The sequence below is a fragment of the Trematomus bernacchii genome, unplaced genomic scaffold (assembly GCF_902827165.1).
Source record: "Trematomus bernacchii unplaced genomic scaffold, fTreBer1.1, whole genome shotgun sequence".
NCBI classification, from domain to species: Eukaryota; Metazoa; Chordata; class Actinopteri; order Perciformes; family Nototheniidae; genus Trematomus; species Trematomus bernacchii.
The window spans coordinates 469,832-490,865 of NW_022987664.1; the positions used below are offsets into that span (position 1 = coordinate 469,832).

Sequence of the window (21,034 nt, forward strand, 5' to 3'; positions counted from 1 at the left end):
GGTTGTGTTACAGATGGAGCGGAGGAACATGGACGCTGATGTTGCATTACATCTGCAGGGGAACAGGGCATGTTGGAAGATAAATGAGATGTTAGGGAGGTTCACATCAGCAAATTCTGCAGTGTGTCTCACGTATGTTATATGTTGTCTGCGTGTATCTTTATTTCTATCTAAAACAGGGGTGTCCAAACTACGGCCCGGGTGCCAAATGCGGCCCGCGGACAATTTTGAACCGGCCCTCAGCAAATTCAAAAAGTATAATGAGTATAATAAACTTCTGCTTGTCTTATATTGTTCTTCTTAAATATATGTTCAAATATAGTACACAGTATTCATGTGTTAATAAGCCCAATTGTCAAATAAATTCAATCCATTCAAGTTGAAAACATGTTCTAACAAATCTAAGTTGATAAGAAAAAAGCCCAATAACAAATTCACATAACAACCTTGAAATAGACCCTTCATATTTCCTCTTATTATCAGCAATCTGAAGCTTCTGTTTTCAGTAATGAGCTGCTAACAAAATAAATGAAACCCTCTGGAGGCATTTTCAAGTATCAAGAGTAATTAACCTACATTGGATTGACTTTTCCAACTTATAACTGAACTTATGAGGCGATATACCTCAACTCTAGTGAGTGGCCAAGACCATACATATATTTTTCTGTATGTGGCCCTCGGTGAAAAAAGTTTGGACACCCCTGATCTAAACGAATGTTAATAATAATAATAATACATTTTATTTTAGGCGCCTTTCATGACACCCAAGGACACCGTACAATGTGTTAAAAAAGAAAACGCTAATAGGCAACAGAACATGATAAAAACACAAACAGGAAATCATGGAGGAGACAATCAAGTGGACACAAATGAAACATATAATGGGGAGCACTACAGTGACTACTCACTGTAGTGCTCCCCATTATATGCAGATTGGAACAGGTGGGTTTTTAATTGGGATTTGAATATGGTGATTGTGTCTGACTGTCGGATGTGCGGGGGGGAGGGAGTTCCAGAGTCTGGGAGCAGTGCAGCTAAAAGCCCGAGCACCCATGGTGACGAGGCGTGGGGTGGGGACGGTTAGCAGACCAGCGGAGGGAGCGAGAGGGGGTGTACTCCTGAAGAAGGTCAGCCAGATAGGGAGGGGGGGGGGGGGCAGGTTACGTAGGGCTTTGTAAGTGAGCAGTAGGTTTTTGAAGTTGATACGGGATTGAACAGGGAACCAGTGGAGTTGCATGTTATCCTGTAATCTACACTTCTGTACAAACTGTAGGCATTTAACAGCTAATCTTGCAGCGAATACACTTCTGTTTTCAGGCTTTCCACAAGATGTTGGAGTCTTGTGTTGAGGATTTGTTGCCATTTATCCACAACCGCACTAGCATTGATACCCGAGTGATCAGGTCAGAGTTAGAGATCAATGTAAAGGTGTCAGATGGGGTTGAAATCAGTTCTTCCACACCCAAAAAGCATTGTTTAATGGACCTTGCTTCGTCACCGGTTCAGGAAAAGGCGAGGTATTGTTTCAGCTTCATCTCAGTTCAGATTTTAGACGAGCAGAAGACATTTAGGTTGTTTTGGCTCACAAATCTTACAATTTTTAACCTGTATTTTACAGCAATAGTCGACCAGACTTGTGCAGGAAATGATTCATTTAAGTCACATTCTCAGGAGAAGCTGGGAAACACAACTTACATCCTTGGCACTCCAAAAGTTCTTTATCACAATGTTACTACAAAGTTGGAGGATCAATTTTGTCTAAAACTCTGTATTTTGTAGCATTAGCATTTGTCTTAATTGGCACTAAGGGTCTCAGACCGTGAAGAAAAAGGTCATAGAGTGTTGGTTATTAAAATAATTTTGGAAAATGTAAACCAACACTTTCTCAGCATCCCGTCCAAATGGACACGTCCATTCTGAGGGTGTTTGTTTACATATTTACAACAGTTTTCCCCCTCAGAATTAGGAATAAATACTGCATCATTATTCCCTCCACACCCATCCACCATCCAACACACTGATATCCGTGCTTGCAGATGTGATGATTGTCGTGTTGCCCTCACAGAGGTGATGTGGAGTTTAATTACAGCCAGTGAGCAGCGAGCCACTCTCCGTGTCGTGAAACCCGTCATTTGTATTCCGAAATCAGCAAACAGCACATTACTCCCATATTTCCAATCCGTCTAACAGGACGTGGAACAATTTGAGTTTGCAGGTGCTGCTCTGGTTGAAGTCCTGTGAAGCATAATTCTCCATGTGATTGGCTCCATTGTTGCAGCACTCCTGGATGTTTATGTTTCCAGCTGAGAGGGATGGATGGAGGCCAGGCTTTCCCTCTAGGAAACATAAACACGTGCATTTGAAAAGCATGCAAACAGGAAGTGTTAACTTTTTCATCGGGTCACGCTTGAGTTCAGGAATCTAGCCGAAATCCTTGATGTGGGAAAAATAAATGTATTTTCTCTTATGGTGCATCACTCGCGAGGGTTACATTTGTTCAACTCGAGTGTCATATTCACGTGACGCATTCACACGTTAGCCAATCAGAATCAGAGGGGGAATGTACATTGGTACAGCAGAAAAGAGCCAAAGACAGCTTAATGTTAAAGGGGACCTATCATGCAAAATGCACTTTTGTACGTCTTTTCTACATGAATATGTGTCCCCGGTGTTCCAGGGAACTCACCAAGTGTCAGAAAACACAACCCTCTCTATTTTCCTCCATACCCAAATCTCTAAAAAAGGGGCTGCAACGGATCTGATAAAAACTGATCCAGATTTGAACACTGTCCTGACGTCAGGACGGTGGCGCTACGGCTATTGGGCCAACTCCACCAATCAGGAGGAGACAGCCACGGCCATTGCCGTTCGAAAGCGCTGGAGACGCTGTAGTACATATGCCAGGCCTGTAGGTGGTGCTGTTCTCACAGAATCTGCCCTTGCAAAAACAGAGCTAAAAAATGTCAAATTTAGCAAAATGAGGCATGGCTAAAATGCATGATCTGTTTGGTATTTTGAAAAGAAAAAAGTATAAATATGTCTTATATAGGTATGGTCCTACACTATATTATTCAAATATAGCATGATAGGTCCACTTTAACTAAGAAGAATGCATGAAAAAAATACACATCCTGTAATAGTTCTGAAGATTTAGCAGCCAGGTATATATTTCACAGTTATTAACGGCATATATATATATATATTGCACATATTGCACATATTGCACAACAACCTCACCAATCAGCGGTGAGGATCTCAGCGTGCCGTCATTCAAGTTGAGTCAGAAAACCAAAACATCCGCCGTCAGCTCCTCATATCTGTTCAGAAACTGGAGAAAAGTTATACATTTACAAACCAAAGACTATCTATGGCAAGGCGAATAAGGTCACATACATGTATAACTCTCTCTGCACTCTCCCCTCCTTTAGTCTTCCACTCTGTGGTCTCTTTCGCTGCTTGTTTACAGCACAGCAGAGTTAATTAGCTGTTTTATGTCTGATTTACAGTCTGAAAGGCAGACAGAGAAGACGGACGCTGCCTTGTCCTTGTTGCCCCAACCAAGGACTTATCAAAGGGGGAATTTAACCCACAACCAAAGCATAGGCACGCTGACAAGTGGTCCTTTTAATTAGGCATTTGCACATTGGTGAAGTCCATATATCTACAAAACTAACTTTTGCATATTCAGTGCTGCATTACTCCCTTTATATGTAATCGCACTGTCTACACTGATTTATCACACACACACACACACACACACACACGCACGCACACGCACGCACACGCACACACACACGACCCTACTGACCTTGACCAGTTTGTCTAGTCTCACTAACACAGTGGCTTTAGGGAGGAACGAGCAGAGAGAACACCTCATCTGACACAAACTCACACATGGATGCACCCAGAACACAGTTTCAGTTACGTATGCACACGATGTAATGCAGTCAACAAAAAGCCTCTCTGTGTGTGTGTGCAGACTATGGGACTTTAAGCCATTGTCGACCGTTACATACATGCACAATAGGGTCTCTTTAAATGCAGTTAGCAAACCCAAAAGTTAACAGAAAAAGCATCAGTTTTAGTTTTTATGCTTGAAACCTGACATTAATGCTTGTTTGCATATTTAAATATGTATATCAACCCCAATGTCTATAGGCCATGTGCATGTGTGTGTTTTTTACTGTATATACACTAACATAGATTACTGAATTACCCCTTTAGGATGAGTACATATATCTTAAAGTAATCAACAAAGCAAAACACATTTCACTCCTAAAAGTCTAAAATATTCATCTTAAAGGGGGTATTCACCTCCTCTAAAGCTCTCCGTCTCCTTCTTTCTCACACACTTTGTCAGCCGGGCTCCTACTAATCTGATCCGACAGCAGCAGGAGGCTAACAGCGATGCTAGCAACACACACACCGTGATCTGAGCTGCATTAGCATACACAGTGACAGCTAACACGAGGAGACATCACGTTAGCCGTCATGGCGGAGCGCTAGCAGAGCTGCACTGACGTAGCTACAGGTGTGATGTTCACTGATTCGGACACAGAAGGACAGCGGCAGGTGAGCATCCGGCAGCTGGTTGGTGCCATGTGTGGAGAAACAGAGTGTGGAGAGGACGGCGTTCAGAAGATTCAAGATGTTATTGTCATTTGTACATCTACAGTACAGTGTAGATATATCAATGAAAGTCTGAGGTCACAGGCTCCTCCAACAGGGCAACACGATAACACCGATATAATAGTTAGAAAGACTTCAGTTTAGGTGGAGGAGACAATTGGAAAACAAATGTTAAGTTTTCTCCCATCTCTCATTTTCCTTGTTGCTAATTGATAGCTTGCATTTTGAGAGGGGGGGGGGGTTCCCCTCTCTTTTAGGGCGTTCTATAGGTTTCTGTGCATGTAAATGGTCTGCAAAGGCTCAAATCCACGTGTTCCCTTCAGAGGGAGTTTCTATCCATGGTGACATCACTATGCAACACTCACGCTCCTATTGGCTAGCGCTCCAACACATTGTACGTGATAGGCTAAGGGGCGGGACATCTCTAAGTGGTTCACCAACCACAACAGAGCCAGCCAGCTAACCAATCAGAGCAGACTGGGCTCTGGTTTCAGACAGAGGGTGAAAAGAGGTGCTGCAGCACAGACAGTATGAGAAAAATAAAGAGCTTTTTGAACATTGAAGCATGGAGACGTGTTGCAGAAAATACTGATATGAAGCTTTAGAACGAGCAGAATAATTCCTCTTTAACTAAATATAGTGGAATTGAAGTAAAGATAGCACAACATGGACAAACTCAAGACTCTTTATGTCTTGATAATTGACAGCAGAGACTAACAGGAAACTAAGAAAGTGGAAACATAGCAGAACTTGATTATTCCCCAGGTCTTTTATATGTACTTTCCACCTCCTTGCTCCACCTCAGCTTGCTCTCTTTTGCAGATTTTCCCACACAGATACATGAAAGTTCATCTCGTGTTATTCATCTTAGTGAAAAGCCTCTCGGGTTGTAAACAAACAAATGTTTTCCCTCCCTGAGAGGGTCACAATCTGCAGCACTGATTCTCCACACTGATTTCACCAAACGTGTGTGTGTGTGTGTGTGTGTGTGTGTGTGTGTGTGTGTGTGTGTGTGTGTGTGTGTGTGTGTGTGTGTGTGTGTGTGTGTGTGTGTGTGTGTGTGTGTGTGTGTGTGTGTGTGTGTGTGTGTGTGTGTGTGTGTGTGTGTGTGTGTGTGTGTGTGTGTGTGTGTGTGTGTGTGTGTGTGTGTGTGGAAGCTGCAGCAGGCAGCAACATACTGATGATTAGAGCCTGGCGTATAATCGTTCAGAAATGAGTTTGTTTTGCGTGAAACAGGTGGCCACCCCCGAGCTAAATGTAGAAACAAAAGCTCGTCAACATGTCTGAAGTGGAGCGGAAACACACTTCTGATGGAGGGAGAGGGGACATGGAGAGTATTGAGAATTTGTTCTGATAGAAATGCAGGTATAGAAGCACAAATCTGCTTCAGCTCTGTGTTCCCAATAGGTTGTTTTTGTGAGTTTGTTGTCATTGTTTGGACCTCATGCTGATTACATCTGCCTTTGTTCTTCTGACATTTCCTCATTAATGAAGTTTCTCCACCCTCCTCTTCCTCCTCTTCCTCCCACCTAACACTCTTTCCACCCTCTCCTCTTCACCTTTCTCCATCTTTCGAACATATGACTTTGATATCTCCTCGCCATTTTTCCCCTATCCCCCTTTCACCCTCGTCCGTGTTATTCCTCTGCTGTCCTGAGGTATCTATGAAGGCAGATCAGTGAGTTAGAGAGGTGCGTTGACCCTAAAGCTAGAGTTGTCCGTACTACCAAGGTGGCTCTCTTGGCTAAAAAAGAAAAGGTATAAATTCTGAGAAAAGTCAAGAGTTCGAAAAAAAGAGAATAATCAGAAGAAATACATCATTCTGAAAAAAAAGTTTGAATTTTGAGAACAATGATGGATACACGGATCGTGTTCAAATCAATAGGCACGCAATGACTCTAAATCATAATGATCACGCCACCAAACACACATTCAAACTAAAGGAACCAGCCTGTTTGGAAAATGTGAGAAGTAGAAAGTACAGGTATTTGGGTTCAACATGTAAGAAGTAGAAAGTACAGGTATTTGTGTTCAAAATGTAAGAAGTAGAAAGTACAGGTATTTGTGTTCAACATGTAAGAAGTAGAAAGTACAGGTATTTGTGTTCAACATGTAAGAAGTAGAAAGTACAGGTATTTGTGTTCAAAATGTAAGAAGTAGAAAGTACATGTATTTGTGTTCAAAATGTAAGAAGTAGAAAGTACAGGTATTTGTGTTCAAAATGTAAGAAGTAGAAAGTACAGGTATTTGTGTTCAACATGTAAGAAGTAGAAAGTACAGGTATTTGTGTTCAAAATGTAAGAAGTAGAAAGTACAGGTATTTGTGTTCAAAATGTAAGAAGTAGAAAGTACAGGTATTTGTGTTCAACATGTAAGAAGTAGAAAGTACAGGTATTTGTGTTCAACATGTAAGAAGTAGAAAGTACAGGTATTTGTGTTCAAAATGTAAAAAGTAGAAAGTACAGGTATTTGTGTTCAACATGTAAGAAGTAGAAAGTACAGGTATTTGTGTTCAATATGTAAAAAGTAGAAAGTACAGGTATTTGTGTTCAAAATGTAAGAAGTAGAAAGTACAGGTATTTGTGTTCAAAATGTAAGAAGTAGAAAGTACAGGTATTTGAGTTCAACATGTAAGAAGTAGAAAGTACAGGTATTTGTGTTCAAAATGTAAGAAGTAGAAAGTACAGGTATTTGTGTTCAACATGTAAGAAGTAGAAAGTACAGGTATTTGTGTTCAACATGTAAGAAGTAGAAAGTACAGGTATTTGTGTTCAACATGTAAGAAGTAGAAAGTTCAGGTATTTGTGTTCAAAATGTAAGAAGTAGAAAGTACAGGTATTTGTGTTCAAAATGTAAGAAGTAGAAAGTACAGGTATTTGTGTTCAACATGTAAGAAGTAGAAAGTACAGGTATTTGTGTTCAAAATGTAAGAAGTAGAAAGTACAGGTATTTGTGTTCAAAATGTAAGAAGTCAAAGGAATAAGTAGTGGAATAAAGTACTGATACCAGAAACATGTACTTAAGTACAGTAACGAAGTATTTGTACTCCACTACTTCCCACCTCTGCCTGTACATGGACAAATGTATGCTGTTGTATGTCTCTCAATATTTCCCTCAAAGATAAAGCGTTGAATAATAAATAAAAAGCGTTCTCTTTCTCCGTGTTTCTCTGCAGCAGCTGATGAGAGAGAGGCAGCAGATGGCCAGTCGTCCCTTTTCTTCCGTCGCTGTAGCGCTGGAGGTGGGCGGAGATCGAGAAGAACTGCTACAGGTCGGAGAAAACACACACACACACACACACACACACACACACACACACACACACACACACACACACACAGTCATACACACACACACACACACACACACACACACACACATACACACACACACACACACACACACACACACATACACACACATACACACACACACACACATACACACACACACACACATACACACATACACACACACACACACACACACACACACACATACACACACACACACACACACACACACACACACACACACACACACATACACACATACACACACTCACACACTCACACACACATGTAAACACTACCAAATAAGACACATGGGATTTGTTGTGTTTGGTAACGCAGTCGCACAGGGCAAGCTGTTCTTTTGCATATCCAGGCGAGAAAAAGTGACGATGTTTCCTTTCTTTGACCTGACTGTGCGTGTGTGTGTGTGTGTGCGTGTGTGTGTGTGTGTGTGTGTTTCCTCAAGTTTTTTTTGTTGAAGTTGAAGATGTTTCCTCCTCTGCACGTGTTTTGGTGCATCGGTGTTTGTATATCTGCATTGTGTTCTGAAGCTGCAGCGCCTGTCTCCTAATGGAAATGTCACCCTTTAGTAACAAGTTGCAGCAATTTATACAAACTGAATGTATGAATTACAGATAAATAACCCAGCTCACATTTAATCCTCTATCAAATCAAAACAGAGTCCTTTCCATGCAATTATACCTTCATCGTCCATTTCACACACATTCCATCTCTCTTATATGCATACCGTGTGTGTGTGTGTGTGTGTGTGTGTGTGTGTGTGTGTGTGTGTGTGTGTGTGTGTGTGTGTGTGTGTGTGTGTGTGTGTGTGTGTGTGTGTGTGTGTGTGTGTGTGTGTGTGTGTGTGTGTGTGTGTGTGTGTGTGTGTGTGTGTGTGTGTGTGTGTGTGTGTGTGTGTGGTGTGTGTGTGTGTGTGTGTGTGTGTGTGTGTGTGTGTGTGCGTGCGTGCGTGCGTGCGTGCGTGCGTGTATGTGAGTGCGTGCGTGTATGTGAGTGCGTGCGTGCGTGTCCTTCTAACGACGTGGAACAAATGCATTGAAAAAAATACAGTCTTTATTAGTTTTTTATTGGAGATTTTTATTAATAAACTACATATACACTATACGTTAGTCTTTGCATGTTAGTCAACAATATTGCATGTTAGTGCTGTCTCGTTGTTGTTGGTGTTGTGAAAAAAAAGGTTGTTGTTGATCATATTTAGTCATCATTTTCGTGAATGAAATCAACATCGATCCAAATATTTAATTTCAGAATTTCACAACAATTTCACAGTAATTTTCAAATAACTTGATTTATTTTCATATTATGACGTAGCATTTTATTTATAACATTAATAATATTGGGTTTTCTTTGCACCTTAAAACACTATTATTTAAATACAAACAATTGTGGAAACAACAGGTGTTGCATTTGTCGCTGGCTGTGTAAACATGGCATGAAATGGGATGATGATGACTCCATTTGTTTAACCACAGACTGTGTCCCTGAGTGTGTGTGTGTGTGTGTGTGTCTGTGTGTGTGTGAGAGCGGGACAACCTAAAGTAGCAGGGCAGAGCGTGGAAATGTTCTTCCTCTCATTCATTACACAATTATGCTGAGCTGCATGCTTGACTATGAACCAGATGTTGTGCAATTAACCTCGGTGTGAAGATAGCGTTCTGCCCTATTGTCTCTCACCTTCAAAAGTGAAATGGAAGCCAGGCGGAGGCGGAGATAAAGAGGAGAAGATACTCCGGAGGTTTCTGCATCGAGTAAACCCAACTGAACTGAGTCCAACCCGGTCGAAACGGAGCTAAAATTAATGAAGGATCGTGTGCAGATAGCCCTCGAATCTATTGTCTCTGTGACCTTCAGTCAGACTGTGAGACAGGAAGTGGAGGTGTTAGGAACAGTAGGAAGGTCATTAAGAAACTCAAGAGAAACATAATGTGAATAAAAGGACACACACACACTCCCCAATCTCCATTAGACTCCTTTGTTTACTTCCAGAACATACTGAGATCACTGTGACATCCTATTGGCTAAGATAAGATAAGAGCACTACAACACATGTTTGTGATAGGCCAATCACAACAGAGACAACAGGAAGATAGTGCGAAAATGATTTTGTTCTAGTCCGAAAGAGAGTTTTTGTAAAACTTTCCGAAAAAGAGTCAGAATTCGGAGAGAAATCAACATTCTGAAAAAAGTCAAATTTCCGAAAAAATATTTAAAAGTCCGATTTCTGAAAAAAATATGATTTCTGAAAAAAAGTGTACATTTTTTGTAAAAGTATAAAAATCTGAACAAAATCTTTAAAAAATCTTAATTGTAATAATACCTTTGTCCATCTCTGTAATGAGACGTGTTTGTATTGAATCAACAGCTTCCTCTGTTTGCATGCCGTTGATAAATGAGGCTGAGTTTCCTCCAGCTCTCACTCTGACCTGTTGGAGAGTACATCTCCTGCAACATCTGTCACTGTAGAGAGGGCGACATCAGGTAACAGTTCACCTCCCAGGATGCATTGCTTCTATCAGGATTATAATACGTGGACACGAGGAACACGGAGGAAAGGTCGGACCAAATCCAGCTGTTTGATGGCCTTTAATAATATAATTAGATTACAGTAAATGGGACACAACCAGGGCCGGTAACATTTATTTATGCATATTCTTTTATCTCTCCAGTTTTAAACGATATGTTTGGTTTACTGTCCTATAGTATACATTGAAATGATTTCAAACCTGTTTATCCCAATAATTACAAAGGAGTGCCTTGGAAATATGTGTTTACATAAATTGTGATCAAACCGTTTGAGACCCACTGAGATAACTTAGACTAAAGTGAACTATCTAAACCCTCAGAGAGTCCTTTACCTCTCTGAGCCTCTCAGTCTGACAGGAGAGCTCTCCTTGTTGTAGAAACATCTTCTTCTTATATCCGTTAGCGCAGCTAGCACCAGATGCTAATAACAACAGCGCCGGTACCGGTGTGCCCTCTCTCTCTCTCTCTCCCTCTCTCCCTCGCTCGCTCCCACGCTCACTCGCACTTTGGCTGTGAGCTGCGGGCGCCTGATAAGCCAACATCCCCCACTTTCATCACTTACAGCGCCCATCGTACAGGGCAAATGAAAAGTGTAACCGGGGTGAAAAGGGTGTTACCTTGACTTCATTATGAATGTTGTCAAGGCCGAAAATTAGGATGAGCACCAACGGTCAAAAATGTTTTTTTCCCTCCCAGAGCTACCAGCGCAGCGCCCCACCAGATATGGCGCCCTAGGCCAAAAACCGGCCCTGGCCACAACACACTATATTATGTCTTCGTTCCACTCTATTGTGAGGACTAATTAGTGTTTAATACACATCGTTCTCAGGGGTTAATATGTTACCATGTGTGCCTATCTCTGATTCATGCTTCTCTCTACACTGGAACAAATGTACTGTGTTTTCGCTTGTAAAAGGTAAACAAATCTGTCAATAGAACAAGTTTCTTGAAATGAGACGGGATAGTCAAATAAATCAGATCTTGTAATTAGCTTGGAAAACTTATTTTGAACTATATTTTACCAGAATCAGGAAATATTGTGTTACAAAATAAGCCAAGTAACATGTATTTGTTAAAACAAGATGAACCATCTTTTACAAAAACCACAGCAGCTTAAAAAACTTGTTTCATTTGAGATATAAAATAAGATGTTTTCAAGAGTCTTGAAGATGCATTGTCTAAAAACAAAACCCTATATCTCACTGCATTGTTACCAATTCAGTCTGATATCGAGTCTAAAGACATATTCTGACTTGAAATTAGACAAATATACTTGGCAAGATTTTGAGTTTTTACAGTTTAAACACAGTATGTTGCATTATGGGTAAATACTGTGTCTTCTTGCTCAGTAGAGGACGACTCCATCCTCTAAACTTCCCTCTTGAGTTTCCTTTCAGAAGCTCTAACGTCTGCAGCGTCTGTGTTTAAAGTCTCTAAGTCTTTGAGGATCCTTCACAATACTCTGGATAAATTCATGTGGTCGTGTCGCGGGCTTAAATTCTCCAGGACACATAAAAAGATGAACTTCAAATGCTCTCCAGGTGCTTTTTTCCCACTCAAAGACGTCTTTTTTTCGTCTGAAGACTTGGAATTATGAGTACTCCTGTTACAATCATCTCTCTACAGTATGTGAAGAGTGCTTCCTCATGGCGAGGTGTCTGGTTCATCTTTTATAACGACACTGACGGTGTGTCACAGCTGGAAGTACTTTTGCAATTATATATTTCAAACAAAAGAAGAAATAAAGTGGGAAGATGACACAGACTACGTGTGTCACAGCTGAAAGGACGTGTGTCGGCGTGTTGTGAATGATCTGTTTCAAAGAGATGAAACCCTGAACCCTAAATTACTGTAGAAACACAAACCACATGCTTTTTTTTTACAATATCCTATCAGAAGGGTGGGTTGCCCAAATATATATCATTTGTAGTTTACCTTGTCATGTCAAGGTCGCAATTTTCACACAGTGCATTTTAAATAAAAGGCACTTCTGGTTCTTCTTCGTGTATATTACTTACTTTTGCGTAGTCGTTTTTACTTAGACTTCTTTTGCACCTAATTACAAATCTCCAGTACAAAATATGTTGCTTTTCAGGTGTTTTTTTACCTGCTAGTCTTTACTATTATTGAGTACAAATGTAAGTTATATGTACATATCACTTATTTAACCTGTAACACCACATGCATTGGTTCTATTAGGTGCTTATTTTTAAGTATTTTACTGGTCCGTCATTTCAGAGTTTGTAACGGCCAAAATCATAGGGAAGTCAAACAGGAACGTAACTTAAACTAAACTGTCGCTGGAGCACCAGAAAGTGAATCTTATGCAGGTAAATACTCGATTTCAAGGCAAGAACTTCATGTTTGTTCCTTTATTCTCTTTTATTATAAACATATACAGAACAATGGTTGCACTGGTGGCCTTTCCTATGTTCCCTGGTGAAACACGATTTGTCTATTAGACAGTGAGGGGATCAATGTGGATTATGTATTCCACAGAAAATAGCTACTGCATAACTTCATATATCTACTCTTTAAAGTAGAGACACTACATACTGATATACACCTGGACATCAGCAGGAGAGGACTCTTTAAAGTAGAGACACTACATACTGATATACACCTGAACATCAGCAGGAGAGGACTCTTTAAAGTAGAGACACTACATACTGATATACACCTGAACATCAGCAGGAGAGGACTCTTTAAAGTAGAGACACTACATACTGATATACACCTGAACATCAGCAGGAGAGGACTCTTTAAAGTAGAGTCACTACATACTGATATACACCTGCACATCAGCAGGAGAGGACTCTTTAAAGTAGAGACACTACATACTGATATACACCTGGACATCAGCAGGAGAGGACTCTTTAAAGTAGAGACACTACATACTGATATACACCTGAACATCAGCAGGAGAGGACTCTTTAAAGTAGAGACACTACATACTGATATACACCTGAACATCAGCAGGAGAGGACTCTTTAAAGTAGAGACACTACATACTGACATACACCTGAACATCAGCAGGAGAGGACTCTTTAAAGTAGAGATACTACATACTGATATACACCTGAACATCAGCAGGAGAGGACTCTTTAAAGTAGAGACACTACATACTGATATACACCTGAACATCAGCAGGAGAGGACTCTTTAAAGTAGAGACACTACATACTGATATACACCTGGACATCAGCAGGAGAGGACTCTTTAAAGTAGAGACACTACATACTGATATACACCTGGACATCAGCAGGAGAGGACTCTTTAAAGTAGAGACACTACATACTGATATACACCTGAACATCAGCAGGAGAGGACTCTTTAAAGCAGAGACACTACATACTGATATGCACCTGAACATCAGCAGGAGAGGACTCTTTAAAGTAGAGACACTACATACTGATGTACACCTGAACATCAGCAGGAGAGGACTCTTTAAAGTAGAGACACTACATACTGATATACACCTGAACATCAGCAGGAGAGGACTATTTAAAGTAGAGACACTACATACTGATATACACCTGAACATGAGCAGGAGAGGACTCTTTAAAGTAGAGACAATACATACTGATATACACCTGAACATCAGCAGGAGAGGACTCTTTAAAGTAGAGACACTACATACTGATATACACCTGAACATCAGCAGGAGAGGACTCTTTAAAGTAGAGACGCTACATACTGATATACACCTGAACATCAGCAGGAGAGGACTCTTTAAAGTAGAGACACTACTTACTGATATACACCTGAACATCAGCAGGAGAGGACTCTTTAAAGTAGAGACACTCCATACTGATATACACCTGAACATCAGCAGGAGAGGACTCTTTAAAGTAGAGACACTACATACTGATATACACCTGAACATCAGCAGGAGAGGACTCTTTAAAGTAGAGACACTACATACTGATATACACCTGAACATCAGCAGGAGAGGACTCTTTAAAGTAGAGACACTACATACTGATATACACCTGAACATCAGCAGGAGAGGACTCTTTAAAGTAGAGACACTACATACTGATATACACCTGAACATCAGCAGGAGAGGACTCTTTAAAGTAGAGACACTACATACTGATATACACCTGAACATCAGCAGGAGAGGACTCTTTAAAGTAGAGACACTACATACTGATATACACCTGAACATCAGCAGGAGAGGACTCTTTAAAGTAGAGACACTACATACTGATATACACCTGAACATCAGCAGGAGAGGACTCTTTAAAGTAGAGACACTACATACTGATATACACCTGAACATCAGCAGGAGAGGACTCTTTAAAGTAGAGACACTACATACTGATATACACCTGGACATCAGCAGGAGAGGACTCTTTAAAGTAGAGACACTACATACTGATATACACCTGGACATCAGCAGGAGAGGACTCTTTAAAGTAGAGACACTACATACTGATATACACCTGAACATCAGCAGGAGAGGACTCTTTAAAGCAGAGACACTACATACTGATATGCACCTGAACATCAGCAGGAGAGGACTCTTTAAAGTAGAGACACTACATACTGATGTACACCTGAACATCAGCAGGAGAGGACTCTTTAAAGTAGAGACACTACATACTGATATACACCTGAACATCAGCAGGAGAGGACTATTTAAAGTAGAGACACTACATACTGATATACACCTGAACATGAGCAGGAGAGGACTCTTTAAAGTAGAGACAATACATACTGATATACACCTGAACATCAGCAGGAGAGGACTCTTTAAAGTAGAGACACTACATACTGATATACACCTGAACATCAGCAGGAGAGGACTCTTTAAAGTAGAGACGCTACATACTGATATACACCTGAACATCAGCAGGAGAGGACTCTTTAAAGTAGAGACACTACATACTGATATACACCTGAACATCAGCAGGAGAGGACTCTTTAAAGTAGAGACACTCCATACTGATATACACCTGAACATCAGCAGGAGAGGACTCTTTAAAGTAGAGACACTACATACTGATATACACCTGAACATCAGCAGGAGAGGACTCTTTAAAGTAGAGACACTACATACTGATATACACCTGAACATCAGCAGGAGAGGACTCTTTAAAGTAGAGACACTACATACTGATATACACCTGAACATCAGCAGGAGAGGACTCTTTAAAGTAGAGACACTACATACTGATATACACCTGAACATCAGCAGGAGAGGACTCTTTAAAGTAGAGACACTACATACTGATATACACCTGAACATCAGCAGGAGAGGACTCTTTAAAGTAGAGACACTACATACTGATATACACCTGAACATCAGCAGGAGAGGACTCTTTAAAGTAGAGACACTACATACTGATATACACCTGAACATCAGCAGGAGAGGACTCTTTAAAGTAGAGACACTACATACTGATATACACCTGAACATCAGCAGGAGAGGACTCTTTAAAGTAGAGACCACGTCTGGTGCGTTAATCCCAAATATATAATAATCACCAGGTGCCCAAAACCGCCTTCTAAATAAAAAGCATAAAAATAACTACTTTAATGAACTTAAATAATTACTCTAAATATTAGTACATTTACTAGAAACAAAGCAGCGAGAAAATATATATTAACCATTAAATAACAAATCCATATATAGCTCCAACAGAGTTATTTCTTTAAAAAAATGAATAAAATTGCAAGGTCTGTAAGAATCGGGTCATTTGCTGCCAGTTAAACCAGAAATAATTGTACCAATAAGGATTGATTTCATATTATAACACTTTATCCAGAGGTCTTTACTTGCAGAACACATGATGTTGATGTGCATGAATACTTAAACCACGTGAATGAAAGAGGAAAAACCTCAAAATAATGTCAATGCAATAGATGTCATGTCTATAAATTAAAAAGATAACACATTTACAACATAGATAGACAGTCCAAAAGTTAGAAAGGATAATGAAGATGGATCCAGGTGCTTCTCTTTACCTGCAGCCCTCCATATGTTAAATAGCAACACATAATCACAATGTAAATTAGCCAGATTTGCAGCTAAAGGCTAACATTTCCTCTTCCCTCAACTTGATCCGAGCTTCGCAGCGAGCCGCGGCTGCGTTACAGAAAAGAGGAGAGTCATCAGCATAAATCGAAGTTTCCGCTGCCTCCATAAAGCACGGCGTTTCGTCGTAAAGCTGATGAGCATCTGCACGCCTCCGCCCGCAGAAAGCAGTTCCCACCTTTTTCCCGCTGATTAACGACGCTCTCCTGTTTTCATAATGCTATTTAAAGCAAAGAATGAATCAATTTCATATCCCGTGTTTAATGTGGCGTATTTATTCTTCAATTGCGGGGATTTAATATGCCTCCGAAAGACGAGTGGGTGGAGGAAGGATGGTGGAGAATGAAGGGGAAAGAAGCTGATAAAGAATATTTATGACACCTGGGAGTAATGTATGTTTGGTAGATAAAATACACAGCTAAATACTGAGCGTGCACACTGCAGGGCTTATCAGATAAAGCGTCTATGAGAGGGAGGCAAGTGGAGATAAGGCACAAACACACTGCTTTGCATTCATCACGGACAATTGCTTCCCCCCTTCTTTAGTTTGCATTCACCTGTGGCTGTTTCCCACACAAACACATGTTATTAACTCAATAACTCACACCGCTGTCAACACTAACGAGGCTAGAACAAACCCATTCCTCTTCATGTTCTGTTTGCGCTTTAACCAAACGGAGAAACAAAAAGCCGGTTTCTTTTCATCGTCAGAGAAAGAATCCGAGGCCACACATGGTCTCAGGGTTTGGAGGAGAAACACCTGCAGCACTTCAGCTGAGCAAACGGTGGTTTAACATCTCACTTCCTCTGTCCTTTTTCTATTTATCTCTTACTCTGTGAACTCTCTATGAGTTTTTTTCCTGGGAGCTTGAACACAACATCACACCTGAAGCTGTCTTTGCATTTGAAGCGTGCATTTTAAATAATAGGCCCTCAAATAAAAGTACTTTTGGTTCTATTACTTACTTTTGCATAGTAGTTTTTACTTAGACTTCTTTTGCACCTAATTTAAAAATATCAAGTACAACATATTAGTTTTTTCAGGTGTTTTTTACCTGCTAGTCTTTACTTTTGTTGAGTACAAATGAAAGTAATAAGAACACATCATTTATTGAACCTGTAACATCACATGCATTTGTTGTAGGGCTGTGCGATTATGGCAAAAATCATAATCACGATTATTGTTGGTCAATAATTGATATCACGATTATTAAAAACGATTATCCATTTACTTTGAAAACATCCATATATTGAAAAAAAATGTGAACAGTATGTTTTTAACAGTTGATTACCCTGAACTTTAAGAATAATTCAACAGAAAAACCAATAATTTTTTTTTTTGAAATTACATTTTTTTTTTTTTTTTATTAAAATAATAATCGTTTTATTTCGATTACATTGTTTTCGTAATCGTTGCAAGCCAAAATCGTAATCGAGATTAAAATACGATTAATTGCACAGCCCTAATTTGTTGTATCATGTGCTTCTTACTGCAGGTGTTTCTCTTGGAGGAGAAACACCTGCAGCACTTCAGCTGAGCAAACGGTGTTTTAACATCTCTCTTCCTCTGTCCTTTTTCTATTTATCTCTCACTCTGTGAACTCTCTGTGTCTGTGAGTTTATTCCTGGGAGCTTGAACAGAAAATCATACCTCAAGCTGTCTTTGTTTTGTTTTTTACAACCAGCAATTTCATCATTTGGCACTGATCAATAATGTAATTCAGGGCGAGGACAAAGATTGGAAGTGCTCGGTGAAGGAGAAGACGCACATTTGTGGAAAATGATGGTTGAACTTTGCTGACCCCGCTCGGATAAAACACTACAATAACTCCGGCTAAATTATTGTTGGTAGAGGAAAAATAGAAAGGGGAACGTTTCCTCTGGAGATCCAATCTTTGGCAGAAATATCGTACAAGTAATTAAGGTTTGAGAACTCTGAGTTGTGGTCCAATAACCAGGATTTATATATGATATGTTGATGAAACTCACAGCCTACAGGTGGGTGTTGGGAGGTCATTTATATATTAGATAGGGATAATACAAGTCTGAAAAGCTCAAATATTTGACGCCCACATGCTTTTTATTATTAGTTTACCCTTGAAGAATTGGAGGGAAAGCGGGAGTGTGTACTGACGGCAATAAATTCAACTTTAAAGGAGCCATAAAGAGTCCAGAACATGTGAAACATTGAGATACCAACACCTCTGAGGACAGCGCCAGTTAAACACAGAGAATAAAACATGGCTTCTTGAAGTGAAACATCTGTGTGCCCTCACTGAAATATGTGTAACATGATGAAGAGGGCAACATGTTCTTTAAAGCTAGAACAAATTAGACAGTGAGGGGATCAATGTGGATTATGTCTTCCACAGAAAATAGCTACTGCATAACCTCATATATCTACTCTTTAAAGTAGAGACACTACATACTGATATACACCTGACCATCAGCAGGAGAGGACTCTTTAAAGTAGAGACACTACATACTGATATACACCTGAACATCAGCAGGAGAGGACTCTTTAAAGTAGAGACACTACATACTGATATACACCTGAACATCAGCAGGAGAGGACTCTTTAAAGTAGAGACACTACATACTGACATACACCTGCACATCAGCAGGAGAGGACTCTTTAAAGTAGAGACACTACATACTGATATACACCTGAACATCAGCAGGAGAGGACTCTTTAAAGTAGAGACACTACATACTGATATACACCTGAACATCAGCAGGAGAGGACTCTTTAAAGTAGAGACACTACATACTGATATACACCTGAACATCAGCAGGAGAGGACTCTTTAAAGTAGAGACACTACATACTGATATACACCTGAACATCAGCAGGAGAGGACTCTTTAAAGTAGAGACAACTACATACTGATATACACCTGAACATCAGCAGGAGAGGACTCTTTAAAGTAGAGACACTACATACTGATATACACCTGAACATCAGCAGGAGAGGACTCTTTAAAGTAGAGACACGACATACTGATATACACCTGAACATCAGCAGGAGAGGACTCTTTAAAGTAGAGACACTACATACTGATATACACCTGAACATCAACAGGAGAGGACTCTTTAAAGTAGAGACACAACATACTGATATACACCTGAACATCAGCAGGAGAGGACTCTTTAAAGTAGAGACACTACATACTGATATACACCTGAACATCAGCAGGAGAGGACTCTTTAAAGTAGAGACACTACATACTGATATACACCTGAACATCAGCAGGAGAGGACTCTTTAAAGTAGAGACAACTACATACTGATATACACCTGAACATCAGCAGGAGAGGACTCTTTAAAGTAGAGACACTACATACTGATATACACCTGAACATCAGCAGGAGAGGACTCTTTAAAGTAGAGACACTACATACTGATATACACCTGAACATCAGCAGGAGAGGACTCTTTAAAGTAGAGACACTACATACTGATATACACCTGAACATCAGCAGGAGAGGACTCTTTAAAGTAGAGACACTACATACTGATATACACCTGAACACCAGCAGGAGAGAACTCTTTAAAGTAGAGACACTACATACTGATATACACCTGAAAATGAGCAGAATATATCCCCTTTAATTCACTATTAGACATGTCTTTGTTTGAAGCAGACCTTTTATAAATCCCTGACAAACTTTCTAGATGTTTTGGCGGTTCAGCAACCATAGCGTCACACCAGCTATTCATTCTCATTAGGCCATTTTCCTCAGTGTACTCTCTTTTTTCCTCCACCCCCCTACTGATGTGTGTGTTTCTCTGTTCTCCTTTTTGTCCTTGGTCGATATCTAACCCCCACCTCCTCTCAAACCCGTCAATACTGCAAATGGAGGGGGGAATTTTTTTCTCTGAAATGATCATGGCCTTTAGAACATTGTTATGTGCACATGGGTGAAGGTGTGTGTGTGTGTGTGTACATTTGAGTGCAGTACACCAGTGTGTGTGTGTGTGTGTGTGTGTGTGTGTGTGTGTGTGTGTGTGTGTGTGTGTGTGTGTGTGTGTGTGTGTGTGTGTGTGTGTGTGTGTGTGTGTGTGTGTGTGTGTGTGTGTGTGTGTGTGTGTGTGTGTGTGTGTGTGTGTGTGTGTGTGTGTGTGTGTGTGTGGAACCAGGTATATATATATGTGTGTATATCCTCCACTTTGGAAGAAACTATACATCCTTGGCACTAATAGTGAAAAGAGAAGCTGAGAGGACAGGGCAAGTGTGTGTGTGTGTGTGTGTGTGTGTGTGTGTGTGTGTGTGTGTGTGTGTCAGGAAGTGGAGGAGGAGGAGGTGAATGAAAGATATACTATACCTCCTGAATTAAGAAGGCAAAAAAGAAAGTCATGAGGCATTAGAGAGATGATTAATTGTGTCATCTCAGAGAGAGAGAGAGAATGGGGGAGACAGGGAGAGGTCATGAAGTGGCCCTTGTGTCCTCCTTTGCGTTAATAGGATTGTTCGCTCACCGACTTACTGATTAAAATGGAAATTCAACTCAACCGGCGACTCAC

At 40.3% G+C, this 21,034-nt stretch overlaps 1 protein-coding gene across 1 annotated transcript in view; it reads left to right on the forward strand.

The window, feature by feature from the left end:
• LOC117487108 (attractin-like protein 1) overlaps nt 1–21,034 on the forward strand; it is a gene marked incomplete in the record, with an annotated part of 280,186 nt that overhangs the window by 224,054 nt on the left and 35,098 nt on the right. Inside the window, 1 exon segment of the mRNA XM_034135755.1 lies at nt 7,805–7,900. Within this exon segment, the coding sequence (XP_033991646.1) occupies nt 7,805–7,900 (96 nt within the window).